The 15,705-nt window shown below is 41.5% G+C and overlaps 1 protein-coding gene across 15 annotated transcripts in view; it reads right to left on the reverse strand.

The window, feature by feature from the left end:
- Positions 1-15,705, reverse strand: part of CSPP1 (centrosome and spindle pole associated protein 1) — a 178,579-nt gene that overhangs the window by 53,352 nt on the left and 109,522 nt on the right. For all 15 annotated transcript variants that reach the window (XM_073330932.1, XM_073330936.2, XM_073330945.2 and 12 more), the window contains 3 exons: positions 10,936-11,040; positions 7,764-7,830; positions 3,491-3,611 (listed from right to left, as the gene is read on the reverse strand). In XM_073330932.1, the coding sequence (XP_073187033.1) occupies positions 3,491-3,611; positions 7,764-7,830; positions 10,936-11,040 (293 nt within the window). The remainder of the gene's footprint in view (positions 1-3,490; positions 3,612-7,763; positions 7,831-10,935; positions 11,041-15,705) is intronic.

A 15,705-nucleotide genomic window follows, 5' to 3' on the forward strand; every position in this document is an offset into this window, starting at 1 on the left:
ATACCGGGAGGAAGCATGAGCAGGAGAACGCGAAAGAGGAGGGTTCCTGCCTCATACTAAGAAAGCAGGACAAACAGCAAGTTATCTCAAGTGCCTATACACAAATGCAAGAAGCCTGGGAAACAAGCAGGGAGAACTGCAAGTCCTGGCACAGTCAAGGAATTTTGATGTGATTGGAATAACAGAGACTTGGTGGGATAACTCACATGACTGAAGTACTGTCATGGATGGATATAAGCTGTTCAAGAAGGACAGGCAGGGCAGAAAAGGTGGAGGAGATGCATTGTATGTAAGAGAGCAGTATGACTGCTCAGAGATCAAGTATGAAACTGCAGAAAAACCTGAGTGTCTCTGGGTTAAGTTTAGAAGCGTGGGCAACAAGGGTGATGTCATGGTGGGAGTCTCCTATAGACTACCGGACCAGGGGGATGAGGTGGACGAGGCTTTCTTCCGGCAAGTCGCAGAAGCTACTAGATCGCAGGCCCTGGTTCTCATGGGAGACTTCAATCACCCTGATATCTGCTGGGAGAGCAATACAGCGGTGCACAGACAATCCAGGAAGTTTTTGGAAAGTGTAGGGGACACTTTCCTGGTGCAAGTGCTGGAGGAACTAACTAGGGGCAGAGCTCTTCTTGACCTGCTGCTCACAATCGGGAAGAATTAGTAGGGGAAGCAAAAGTGGATGGGAACCTGGGAGGCAGTGACCATGAGATGGTCGAGTTCAGGATCCTGACACAAGAAAGAAAGGAGAGCAGCAGAATACAGACCCTGGACTTCAGAAAAGCAGACTTTGACAACCTCAGGGAACTGATGGGCAGGATCCCCTGGGAGAATAACATGAGGGGGAAAGGAGTCCAGGAGAGTTGGCTGTATTTTAAAGAATCCTTATTGAGGTTACAGGGACAAATCATCCCGATGCGTAGAAAGAATAGTAAATATGTCAGGCGACCAGCTTGGCCTAACAGTGAAATCCTTGCTGATCTTAAACACAAAAAAGAAGCTTACAAGCAGTGGAAGATTGGACAAATGACCAGGGAAGAGTATAAAAATATTGCTCGGGTATGCAGGACTGAAATCAGGAAGGCCAAATCACACCTGGATGTGCAGCTAGCAAGAGATGTTAAGAGTAACAACAAGGGTTTCTTCAGGTATGTTAGCAACAAGAAGAAAGTCAAGGAAAGTGTGGGCCCCTTACTGAATAAGGGAGGCAACCTAGTGAGAGAGGATGTGAAAAAAGCTAAATGTACTCCATGCTTTTTTTGCCTCTGTCTTCACGAACAAGGTCAGCTCCCAGACTGCTGCACTGGGCAGCACAGCATGGGGAGGAGGTGACCAGCCCTCTGTGGAGAAAGAAGTGGTTCGGGACTATTTAGAAAAGCTGGATGAGCACAAGTCCATGGGGCCGGATGCACTGCATCCGAGAGTGCTAAAGGAGTTGGCGGATGTGATTGCAGAACCATGGACCATTATCTTTGAAAACTCATGGCGATCGGGGGAGGTCCCGGGCGACTGGAAAAAGGCTAATGTACTGCCCATCTTTTAAAAAGGGAAGGAGGAGGATCCGGGGAACTACAGGCCTGTCAGCCTCACTTCAGTCCCTGGAAAAATCACAGAGCAGGTCCTCAAGGAATCAATTCTGAAGCACTTAGAAGAGAGGACAGTGATCAGGAACAGTCAGCATGGATTCACCAAGTGCAAGGCATGCCTGACTAATCTAATTGCCTTCTATGACGAGATAACTGGCTCTGTGGATGAGGGGAAAGCAGTGGATGTGTTGTTCCTTGACTTTAGCAAAGCTTTTGACACGGTCTCCTACAGTATTCTTGTCAGCAAGTTAAAGAAGTATGGGCTGAATGGATGCACTACAAGGTGGGTAGAAAGTTGGCTAGATTGTCGGGCTCAATGGGTAGTGATCAATGGCTCCATGTCTAGTTGGCAGCCGGTATCAAGCGGAGTGCCCCAAGGGTCGGTCCTGGGGCCGGTTTTGTTCAATATCTTCATTAATGATCTGGAGGATGGTGTGGATTGCACCCTCAGCAAATTTGCAGATGACACTAAACTGGGAGGAGAGGTAGATATGCTGGAGGGTAGGGATAGGATACAGAGGGCCCTAGACAAATTGGAGGATTGGGCCAAAAGAAATCTGATGAGGTTCAACAAGGACAAGCGCAGAGTCCTGCACTTAGGATGGAAGAATCACATGCACTGCTACAGACTAGGGGCTAGGCAGGCTAGGCAGCAGTTCTGCAGAGAAGGACCTAGGGGTTACAGCGGACAAGAAGCTGGATATGAGTCAACAGTGTGCCCTTGTTGCCAAGAAGGCCAATGGCATTTTGGGATGTATAAGTAGGGGCATTGCCAGCAGATCGAGGGACGTGGTCTTTCCCTTCTATTCAACGTTGGTGAGGCCTCATCTGGAGTACTGTGTCCAGTTTTGGGCCCAACACTACAAGAAGGATGTGGAAAAACAGAAAAACGTCCAGCGGAGGGCAACAAAAATGAATAGGGGACTGGAACACACGACTTATGAGGAGAGGCTGAGGGAACTGGGATAGTTTAGTCTGCGGAAGAGAAGAATGAGGGGGGATTTGATAACTGCTTTCAACTACCTGAAAGGGGGTTCCAAAGAGGATGGATCTAGACTGTACTCAGTGGTAGCAGATGACAGAACGTGGAGTAATGGTCTCAAGTTGCAGTGGGGGCGGTTTAGGTTGGATATTAGGAAAAACTTTTTCACTAGGAGGGTGGTGAAACACTGGAATGCGTTACCTAGGGAGGTGGGGGAATCTCCTTCCTTAGAAGTTTTTAAGGTCAGACTTGACAAAGCCCTGGTTGGGATGATTTAGTTGGGAATTGGTCCTGCTTTGAGCAGAGGGTTGGACTAGATGACCTCCTGAGGTCCCTTCCCACCCTGATATTCTATGATTTTATGATTAAGCTCCTTGAGTCTTTCACTATAGCTCATGTTTTCCAACCGTTTAATTGTTGTGGCACTTCTCTGAACCCTCTGAAATTTACATCTTTCTTGAATTTTGGACACCAGAACTGGACACAGTATTCCACCAGTGGTCACACCAGTGCCAAATACAGGGGTAACAGAACCTCTTGTTATCCTACCAGATATTGCCATTTATATGTCCAAGGATTGCATTAGCCCTTTTGGCCACATCACCACACTGGAAGCTCATGTTCAGCTGATTATTCATTCTGACCCACGAGTCTCATTTATATTCACTGCTTCCCAGGATAGAGTTCCCTATCCTGTAAGCATGGGCCACAGAACACAGAACTGCCTAAATTATGCATTTTGCAGGGTGCCATGCTCAACAACGTAATGCTGTATTATAAAAGAGTTTGAACATTTTGTATGCAAGTTTAATCCTGTGTTTTCATATTTTTGCTTTTGCTCAGGTGTGTTCTGGCAGGCTAATATAGCTTTAGGCATAGTGTGACAACTGGCTTTAGAAGTGTGTATTTAAAAAAATCTCACCTTGTAGTGGCTACATCATCATCACTGGCTACACTGAGCAATTGTTCCTGAAGTCGCCGCTCTTCACTTCGGAGCTGTTTCCTCATCTCTGACAGCTCATTTATCACATTCTTTCTTTCCTCTGGAATTTAACATTGATAATTTAAAAAAAAAAAAAAAAGTGATAGAGGAACACTGTGTTTGTTTTGGCCACTTTAGAAATCTAAAGTGTAAAAATATGTTGACGGTTGTTAAAACTAAGAAAATACATATAATAAAAATGCAGAAATGTCACTTTGTATGTCATGCTGAAGCCTAAAATGTCTGTAGAGTCAGTGCAAAGCTATGGGAATAGCTACAAGCATGGTCAAGAGCCCTTCTTGTTCAGAATACTACCAGGTTCAATCATCACTGGGTTTTGAAGTCTGTTACTGTCCAATTTTTAAGTACCCAGTCATTCTGACTGTATAAATTACACACATGCCACAGCAAGGCATCTATCTATGCCATCCCAAGAGTCCTAGACCATTGCGATACCAGAAGTAATTCAACCAACCACCCTTATTCTACAGCTAATTTGCATGCAATTATTTCATTGGTTATATGATGGAGGCTGCACAGATGGTGGATTGCCTGGCCCAATTGCCACAGTTCTTCAAAACCGCCAACACAACACAAGAAGGACACCCAATAATCCAAAAAAAAGTCCCTCAAGCAGCACACACACCTTATTTGTCACACACACAAGCCTACACAAAAGTCCCAGTGCACTCCCGCCGAAACATAAATCAACACAACCACCCTCACAACATAACCAGCACATACAATAACCCCAAACATCACTCTGAAGACTAGAATGTCTGTTGAGTCCATGTGAAGAGATGGAAACAGCTACAAGCACTGTTGAGAGCTCTTTTTATTTAGAATATCACCAGATTCAGTCATCACTGGGCTTCACAGTCTATCCAATTTTTAAGTTCTCAGCCATTATTGGCTTTTTTTTTTTTTTTTTTTACAAATATGACTTTATGATTACCCCCATGCAATAGCAGAGGCTTTCATCTACAGTACTAGTGATTATATCACCATTATCAAGATGCAGCCTTTGATACATTTTAAATTAGTATAGATCTTCTATTTAGAAATATCCCAAGGACCAGATTACAGAGTTGTAAGAGGCATCCAAGGTTAACAATCAGAAATGTCCCATCTTGTATAAGCAAGGGGGTGGTGGATGGAGACACAATTTGATCAGACCAGCAAGCAATAGTTCCCCTGCAGCATCCTGATTGACTTTGGGGTTAGGAGAAAGGACAGCTACTACTTTCTTAACCATGACATGCCCTCCCTGCTCCATGTGGAGTCTGGTTAGTGAAAGGTAGGGCATGGAAGCTGTGCCAGGTGGGCTGGGACCTTGTCTCCATCTTTTGGACTGCCACTGGACAGGTAACAGGCAAAATTAGCTTTTTTGTTCATTCTGCCATCCCCTAGGGTTTATGAGACTCCTTCAAAGCCAAGGTCACTGTCTTGGTCACCCAGTTTGTAGAATATCCTCCCCCACTCAAAAAAAAAAATCTGTGATTGCTCTGGTCTGTTGTGGATCTGGCCAAACTCTCTTTTTCTGCTCAGGAAGGAATTTTGCCACATGTTGAGGTGTTCAGTTCATGGCATGCTAGGGCCCAACTCTTGGGACAGATCTGAGAATGGAGCCCAGAAGGCTGCAATACTTGACCATACACTGCTTGCAGATAAGGTGCATGGTCATTAAGTCTCAAGCATTAGCATGAGGTCTCAACCACAAGCATTAGTTCCTATGTATCCTCATTTCTCACATGAGGGCTGGGTTGAACCTTCTGGTCAGGGCTAGGATAAGGATAGCATTCGCTCTCATTTGGTGTTCCTCTACACTGGACCCAATCAAACCCCTGTTACTATGGTTAGCTACTAAAAGTTGCAAACCAGCACTTAAAGCCTTCCTCTTCATGTTGTGTCTTATTTGCCTACCTGATCTGACCTGATCAAAGTAAAAACGTCAGCAGGCTGTAAAAGACTATGGACCAGATTTTTAAAGGCATTCAGGCACCTAGAGATACAGAGAGGCACCAAGGCACCTAATCCCCATTACACCCACATGTGTTTGAAAATACCACTAAGCACCTATCTGCATCTCTAGGCACCTACATATCTTTTAAAATTTTAAAATGCGGCCCTGTGCTCTTAATATAAAGTAAAAAAAGTGTCCCTGCAGTGAGTAGCTTATAACAGAATGTATATACATAACATGAGTAAAGACCGCTAATTGTAAAGGAGAATGGTGGAGTGACGAAACAAAGGGAGAGAGAACAGAGCTTTTCAGAGCTAGCTCTTGAATGAGGCCTGGTCTAGCTATATTGCTCAATACTATGAAAAATTTCATACCCTGTGTGATATAGTTAAGACGACCAAACCCCCACTACAGATGCAGCAAGGTCAATAGTAGAATTCTTCTGTCAACCTAGCTACCATCTCTCAAGGGGTTGGATTTACTATAGTAATGGAAAAAAACATTCTGTCAATGTACTAAGTCTCTACACTACAGCAATGTAGCCGCAGCTGTGCCACTGTAGTGCTTGTAGTGTAGACATTCCCTCAGTACATATGTACAAAGAATGATGTGGTTATAAAATGATTATAGGCTTGAGTTTGGCACAGCCACATTACTCAAGTGGTGAAACCACAGTGAGTTACACAGCTCATCTCAAACAAGAACCTTATCAGACCACCTTGTACTCTATATATGCCTCCGATTTTATAGAAAAACAGATTTTAGAGAGATTTTAGACATGTTCTTAAACTATTTTTAATCCTTCCACCTGCAAAGTTATGTGATCTTACATATAATGGGCCAAATTCTCTACTGGGCTACACTTGTGTACGTCATTTACACCATGGCAAATTAGTTGTAAAATGGTATCAAATGAAATAGTATCAATTCATACCCACTTTTGCGGTTGTAAATGATCGCACAAGGTGCAGGGAAAGAGAATCTGTCCCAGGGACTCCAAATTCTATAGAACTCAGAAGAAGAGAAAATATACGGTTTATAAATGGAGAAATGTATTGGGAACAAGAACGACAGAAATCATAAATGAAAAGCCCTACTCACTAGTAGATAGTCCAGTCTACTTCTGCCAGAGGAGGACTGTTCTCTACAATAATTCTGGAGTGCTTTGCTCACTGTAGTTGTCCCAAATAAGAATTCTAGCACTTCTACTGGAAGACAATCCCACTTTTTAACCCAGTGGTTCTCAACCAGGGGTACATGTACCACTGGGGTACTCAAAGGTTTTCCAGGGGGTACTCAACTTATCAAGATCAGTGTTTCTCGACTTGGGGCTTGCAGCCCCAAGAGTGGTCATGGGATGGGTTTAGGGGGGTTGCAAATGCAGGGCCAGCATCAGGAGGTGGCAAGCAGGGCATTTGCCCGGAGCCCCACGCCATAGGGGCCCCCCAACAAAGCTAAGTTACATGCTTCAGCCCCAGGTGGCGGGACTTGTGAGACAAGGCTCACAAGTGAAAACAGGATCAAGTATCACACTGAAATGTAAGTACAATGTTTATATTCCAATTGATATGTTTTATAATTATATGGTAAAAATGAGAAAGTGAGCAATTTTTCAGTAATAGTGTGCTGACACACTTTTGTATTTTTATGTCTGATTTTGTAAGCAAGTAGTTTTTAAGTGAGGTGAAACTGGGGGTACTCAAGACAGATCAGACTCCTGAAAGGGGTACAGTCATCTGGAAAGGTTGAGAACCACTGATCTAACTGACCTCACTACCAAGAAAATTTCCTCATAACCAGCACAAATTTATTTTCTTTATTTCATAACAGTAGCCCTAGTTATACTCATCATGCACTTCCCTAAAGTAGAAGCATGATTAATATTAATGTGCTAATGCCATGCAAACAAATGCATTTTCTTACATGAGACTTCTGTTGAAAACAGAACACTCTTATTGATGCACAATTTAAACTTCTTTAAATTAAGGGTGATTTTCAAATATAATTACCAATATCTGAAAACAAAAGATCAATAATTTTTCCACTAGGGTATGTGAAAAAAGTGTTTGTTGGAAAAAAATTCAAATAAAAGTATTTGCTGATATCTTTGGCATCTAAAATGTCTGGAGTTTTTCTCTCCACAAGATAATTACAGTCAATATCAGAAAAGAAGACAACAGAGGAAGAGGAGATTAACATATATAAAGGCGTGTATTAGTTATGCTATCATGGAATAAAGAGAATACCAACCATATGCACGCATCTGGTTTCTTCTAGCAGGGACCGGAGGAGACAGAGCCCTGGATTGTGGCATATCCTAGCAAATATAACAAATATGTCATTTTTATACTTAACAGTAAGCAAGCACTTCAGACAGATGAGAAATTAAAATTTACTGAACCTAAAAATATCTGGTGCCTGATCATACTGAAACTCCTGGCAGAATGAGGGAGAGAGAATGAGAATCTGACAGTCTCTAGTGATCTCTATTTTTAAAAAAAATCTGCTGTTTAAACACATACTAAAATCATCAACATCATTTATTTGTAATGTGGTAATATCTAGAAGTCCCTATCAAGGATCAGGGCCCAACTGTTCTAGATGCTGCACAAACCTATAAATAAAAGACAGACCCTGTCCCAGAGATCTTGTTAGAGAAGCTTCTGGATTGGGACTCAAGAGGCACTGAGGCTCTGGATCTGACCCACGTGGACTATGCTGTAACTTTCTATTCTCCATGTTAACTAAGGATTTTCTACGCTATGTTCCAGACATAATAAAACCTCCTGCTTTTACAACACTGTCTGAGAGTCACTCCGGAGTGAAGTTGGGGGTGCATTGCTCCCATTGGGTGTGTAAGTCTCCCTCAGGTGTCCCACTCAGGTTGACTCACTGAAAGGAGCTCATGGCATGAAGTAGTGATGCTGAAGGCTCTGAGGTTTGGTGCCAGGAGGCGGTGAAACCAAGGGAATTGCTCTAGTGAGAGTGTAAGCGTAACGGGGTTGACATACTGAAAGAGTCCTCCCAGGGACTGTTCCAGATCTGTGCAAGAGCATCAGACCTGTGGATCCGTGACAGATGTGAAGGAGGAAACTGTGATATTTTCTGTTAAGAAATAACTTATCTGTACAGGAAAATATGCATCCAAGCTCTTGATGAAAAATATATTCTATTGAACACTAAATTAGTTTAAGACTTTCAATTCTCTTTATACCTTGAAACACATGGGTACAAAAGCAACCATCGCTGTTACCTCAACCATGAAAATTAATGTCAAGTTCTTCTTTGAGTGAGCAGATAATATGGCTCCATTAGGAGCTCTTTAATGACCTGAAAGTCAAAAAAGAATTCTACAAAAAGACAACACATGGACTAATTGCTAAGGATGAATACAAAAGAACAGCATGAGCAAACACAAACAAAATCAGAATGCCTAACCTAAAATGAGTTATACCTAGCAATGATTATAAAAAGCAATATGAAGAAGTTCTAGAAATAAAAGCAAGAGAAAGATGAAGAAAAGTGTAGGCCCTCCATTTAGCAGGAAAGGAGAGAAAACAACAGACAACATCAAGAAGGGTGAGGAGTTTCATGCCTATTATGCTTCAGTATTGACTAAAAAGATAAATTAATATTGACAACAAGGGATAATGAACACAAGACAAAATAGGGAAATTATAGGTTGAAGAATATTTAGATAAATTAAACGTCTTGAAGTCAGCATAACCTGATGAAATTTCACTCTAGGGTACTTAAGGAACTAGCTGAAGCAATCTCGGAACAATTAGTGATTATCTTTGAGAACTCATGGAGGATGGGTGAGATCCCAGAAGATTGGAGAAGGGCAAACACAGAACTTATCTTTAAGAAGAAGAGCAAAGAGGACCCAGGGGATTATGCACCAGTTACCCTAACTTCGATACCTGGAAAGATACTGGAGCAAATTATTAAACAATCCATTTGTAAGCACCTAGAGGATTGTGGGAAGACAAGAAATAATCAACATGGGTTTGTCAGGACAAGGCAACCTAAATCAACCTAAACTTCCTTTTTTGACACAGTTATTGGTCTTGGATGGGGGAAGAGAAAACTGCAGATGTGATATATTTTTATTTTAGAAAGACTTTTTATTCAGTTCCACATGACAGTCTCATAAGCACACTAGAGAAATATGGTCTAGATGAAATTACTCTAAGGTTACTGCAAAACTGATTGAAAGACCATACTTAAAAAGAGTAGCTATCAATGGTTTGCTGTAAAACTGGAGGTGCGGGGGACATATCAGGTGGGCTCTGGCAGTGATCTGTCCTGCGTCCAGTAATATTCAATATTTTCACTAATGATTTGGATAATGGAGTGGAGAGTATGCTTATAAAATCTGCAGATGACACCAATCTGGGAAGGATTGCTAGAATTTTGGAGAATAGGATTAGAATTCAAAAGGACTAAAACAAATTAGAGGACTGGTCTAAATTCAGCAAGATTAAATTCAATAAATACAAGTGCAAAGTACTACACTTAGGAAAGAAACTCAAATGCACAACTACAAAAAGGGGAATAACTAGCTAGGCAGTAGTACCACTGAAAAGTATAAGGGGGTTAAAGGCGGATAAACTGATGCAGTTGCAAAAAAAGCTAATCTCATTCTCAGATGTATTAAAAGGAATGTTGTATGTAAAACATGGGAAGTAACTGTCCTGTTCTACTTAACACTGGTGAGGCCTCATCTGGAGCACTGAGTGCAGTTCTGGGCACAGGCTTTAAGAAAGATGTGGATAAACTGGGGAGAGTCCAGAGGGGAGCAGCAAAAATTATAAAATAAAAGGTTTAAAAAACCTGACCTATGAGAAAAGGTTAAAAAAAACTGGACATATTTAGTCTCGAGAAAAGAAGACTGAGGAACAGAGGTTGTGAAATCCTCAGCATTGGAGGTTTTTAAGAACAGGTTAGACAAACACCTGTCAGGGATGACCTAGGATTATTTGGCCCTGCCTCAGTGCAGGGACTAGATGACCTCCCAAGGTCCTTTCCAGCCCTATATTTCTGTGATTCTATGATGCAAGGGAGAACTTGAGAATTTACAAATGTCAGTTCAGAAGTTGCACTATCTTAGCAATAAAGCCATCCCATCATCTCAGTTATTGCCTATATATTTTACATAAAATAGAAAGGGGGTATTGACCCCTTCAGAAAGAATATATCCAGAATACATTTAAGAATTTAGACAGAGCAGATGATTTAAAAAAAAATACTTCAGAATTCAAAAAGTTTGCACACCAAATGTCACAGGTATAGGACTGGCTATGGCAAGTGCATCACAAATTATTTGCGCTGTTCTGTCAAAACTGTAACTGATCACTGATATTTTCACACACTACCACTTGTACACTAATTATTAAGTTTGAAATATAAAGAACCATACTTGCGTGTAATAAGACATATGGCTTTCAACAGAAGGAGGCCTCTCTTCCTTCTCTAAGGACTTGTTCTGAAGAGCAGGAATGACAGGAGAAGGTTGCCTTGAAAACTGAAAATCAGGAAAATGTGCAAGATTGTAACAAGTTTCCTATTAATTCTTAATAAATTATTATTTTAAAAGGAGGAGCTGGCTAAAATAAAAGCTTATTGAAACTTTTAATTCTACATAAGATGCTTTAAATATATTTATCAGCTGTATTTTAATATCCTTTCATTTGCCTTCTTTTATTTTATTTGTAGCATTTACATATTTTGCTTTCAACGTTTGACTATTTGTTTTAACAAAACTATTGTACTTTTTAGTTTACATATAATCATGATAAAGATTTCAGCCTTTGTAATTAGTTCTTAGATGTATTTTGTGTTCTACTTACAGAAATTACCTTTATAAAATTTATGCAAGTTCTAATTATTTAGTCATCATTTTTAAACCTTATAATTAGCTAAGTCACATATTCTTTTTTCTTCTATTCAATTACCACATTTTTGTACAATATTTCTCCAATACACACACATACAGTGAAATTAATCTATGACAAAATGAGAATCTGTCTGTGTATTCTATGAATTCTGTGTGAGATCATGAACTCTCTGTATGTATCTTTATCGAGATGCAAACTCAATTTTGAATGTACAGGCTTTTGCCTCCTCTGTTTGTCTCCATGTTGAGATGAAATTTCAAAGGCTAGTGGCAAACAAACAACAAAAGAGGGTTACTGACTTAAAATGTTGAACCACTGAAATGTAATTGTTTTAGACAATAAGATAGCTCCTACCCAGGAGACCTGGTTTGTCACAGGAGAGGATGCCTTACAGTCACCTGAGGAAGTTGGCAATACTGGCAAGGGAGTTACCTGACAAAGAAGACTGGAAGCTTTTAAAAAGGGAGGAGCTAATTTATTTGGGGTCTTTAGCCAATTTTTCCAGTTCAAGATACGGGAGAACCAACCCAGTACATAAAGCCTACATGAGACCCTCATGAACACAGATGGCTAGAAAGGGATATTGGGTTTAGGATGTTTGTCGTGTTATATATGAGCTGTACTCTCTTGTTCTTTGTCTTTAATTAAAAGAGCAATAAGGTGCTAAATTTGGGGCAAAGCATCTGTTGTGAAGCAGATCACACACACAATCACACACTTTCAGAGAGAATTAAACTATGAACCAGAATGCTCACACTTTGGGGAGGGATTCTGGGGTAGGGTGTGAGTCAAGGAAGTCTGAAAGGTCATCAATACACATGAAAGGGCTTAGGCAATTAGACAGCAGGTTCTGCCTCTCAGGAGACAGTGCTAGATAGCAGGCTTCTGCCCTGAGAGCATACCTATGGACTCTAAGATTGGGGAGTGGCTGGATTTCCATTCAAACTCCAAAAGGCTGAAAGCACCTGGGGATCCAGAGGCTTGGATTCTCATCACAGCATGTGGTGGGAGGCTGGCAGGAGGCACCCGACTGGATCTGTGACATAAGCCAACTGTCTTTCACTTAGATAATGTCCACTACTATTAAATGTGGAGGATTGCTTACATCATTCAGGGAAGAGGAAAGGAACTGGGTAAGAATTTTAGACCACAATCAATCAAATCTCAAATTTAAAAGGATATTGTTCTTAGGCTCATAATTTATCCTACTTCGTTTTTACTTGCATCTGTATCTCAGCAAACGGGTAGATCAGGTACACCATGAAAGACTTTAGTCCAACCAGGGAGCTAAGCCTACACAGTAAAATGGAGACATAAGACATCCAATCTACAACTGCCCTAAGGTACCATGGAGGCATTTCTGAATCGAACTATTCTGGTTTTCAATTTTTTTGCTAAAAAAAAAAAATCAAAATTTTCCATAATGGAAGACATTTTCTGACCAGCTATACTAATCATATATTAGTCCGTTACCATGATGACTATATCAACAAGGCCAACTGACAACTCTCAGACTCAACCTTCTAAAAAGAACTCAAGGAAGAACCCATACCACAATTCATCTAGGAATTTAAGAATAGTATCAAATCCTTCCCCAAAAATCTCTGAGAGAGACTCTACAACTTCATCCCCCACAAACCCACCCGAGGGACCTTCTACTTGCTTCCCAAGATACACAAACAAGGGAATCCAAGAAGACCCATCATCTGTGGCCATGGCACTCTTGCTGAAGGAATACCGGGACTCAGAGAAACCATCCTCTAACCACTCATCACACAAACTCCCGGTTTCTTCAAAGACACAATCAACTTCCTCAGTTCCGCAATACCAACAGCCTCCCTCAGAACAGCATCCCTGTCACCATGGTTGTCGCTCCCCATATGTCAACATCCCTCACAATGATGGCATTGCTGCCTGCCTCATATCTACAAGAGAATAGATAACACTCAGATATCCACCCCAAACACATCACCAAATTTATCCATTTCATCCTCACTCATAACAATTTTACATTCAACAAACATTTTGTCCAAACCATGGGAACAACCATAAGTATTTGGACAGCTCCCAAATATGCCAGCCTCTTCAAGGGCCACATTGAGGAAAAAATTTGGGACATATGCAACACAAAACCAATTATATACCTGGGATAGACTGATGATATTTTCATCCCTTGAACAAACAACCTAAACTCACTCACAGATTTCCACCACTTCAGCAACCACCAACCATCCATCAAACATCTCTAGCTTCCACACGGGCATCAGCTTCCTGGAAACCATGATCAGCTTCAACAATGGAACCCTACAGACAACTATATATAAGAAACCCACAGATCACTATATCTACATTCACAGATCCAGTAACAACCTCTAACACACCAAGAAATCTTATCTACAGCCACGGAATATGTTCTGAGGAGAAAGCCTGCAACATACACCTTAAAACCACCTTCACTAAACAAGGACACTCCACCAGATTGCATTATAGAATGGGCCACCAAAATTCCCCAAAAGAACCTGCCTCCATATAAAAAACCACCACCCCGCAACAACCCCACCAGCTTCTGACCGCACACCCTTAGTTGTCACCTATCACCCCACACTGGAATCCATACAGGGTATAATTAAACAATTACAACCCATACTCAATGGGGACCATATCCTGAAAGAAATCTCTCTCAACCCCCCCTCTTCTGCTCTTCAAACAATCCCCCCCCAACATCTCCAAACTCATCCTCAGAAGCAAGCTCCCCACAGACCAGGATACACAAACTCAAAGTGGTGCAGTCCCTGCCAGAACAGCAGATGAAAAGTCTACAGATCTATCTTCACTGCCACAAAGATCAACAACCTCCACAGCACACCTTTCAATATCCATGGGTCCTACACATGCCTATCACATGTGGTGTACCTCATATCCATTGCACTAAATGCCCCAACAACCACCATGTGGGTGAAACAAGATAATCACGCTCTCAAATGAACTCATGCAAAAAAATGATAAAACACAAAAACACCTGTACCTCAGAAAAACAACCTGTAGCCCCGATATTCATCATTCATATTTGGTTGTAATATTTCATATAAAGCATGCCATGCAAGGTATCATACAAAAAGTACTGATCTGCTGAAACCCATGGTTCTGTCTAAATATGCATATCATTAGTGTGTGTTATGAGATTGTGCTATATGGTTGTTACTGAAATATGCTGCAAGTTTATTAGTGGTATACAAAAGATTCCTGCCCAGGTTGGTGTTGACCACCCATTAATCAACTGTGTGACTCAACTATCCAAGCACCACACAATGGGAACTGCTCAATCACTGTGACTTGGGGGCTGCTTGTTCACTGTGACTCAGCAAAGCCAATCAGGACACACCTAGCTAGTGTCTGCCAGGCACCTGGGCCAAGGGTATAACATAAGGAAGAGTTGCAGCATGAGGGGGCCTTTCTCCTCCCCCACCTACGCTGGAAACAACCAGGATGCCAATAACACGAAGATCATCCAGTGGGGTGAGAACATTGCTTGATCGAAATACTGTCTAGTGTGATAAAGTTTACAATTTAGATTGTGCATTTATTTTTATTTTATTTTTGGTAACATCATATTATGCCTACCACTTACAATCTACAATTCTTACAAGAATTACTTAAAATCTATCTTTCTGTAGCTAATAAACCTATTTTATATTTTACCGAAAACAATATATTCTGCTTGAAGTGCTTGGGAAACCTCTGCTTATTGAACAAAAGCTGGTTCGTGTCCCCTCCACATGGAGGGAGGGGCAGACTGGGTAATAAACTTGTACTTATCAGACTTCTAACCAGGGCAAGATGGTACAGCTCTGGGGTCTTAGGCTGGGGACCTGCGGGGGAGTTGGCTGGTGCCTTTCTCTGTGTGATTCATGAGAGATTTTGGGTCCCCTCGTGCAATTTAGCTAGGTGTGGGGCTCCACCTGCTGTTGTGATGAGTGAATAAAGCTCCTGGAGGGGTTTGCTGCTTGTCACAAGCAAAGCATTGTGAGAGACAGCCCAGGCTGGGAGTTAAGTGGGCACAGCAGTACCCCAGTTCCAGGTTGTACCCTGGAGATCCCGTCACAGTGGGACCTCATCCAGTGCACTAAAATGCCCCAATAACAACCATGTGGGTGAAACAAGACAATCACTGTGCTCTCAAATGAACTCATGCTGAAAAATGACAAAAGACAAAAACACCGTATTACCTGTGGGCAAACACTTTCACAAAATGATCATTCTATATCTAACCTGTCAGCTCTCAAACTCAAAGG

Source organism: Lepidochelys kempii, chromosome 2 (assembly GCF_965140285.1).
Source record: "Lepidochelys kempii isolate rLepKem1 chromosome 2, rLepKem1.hap1, whole genome shotgun sequence".
NCBI classification, from domain to species: Eukaryota; Metazoa; Chordata; order Testudines; family Cheloniidae; genus Lepidochelys; species Lepidochelys kempii.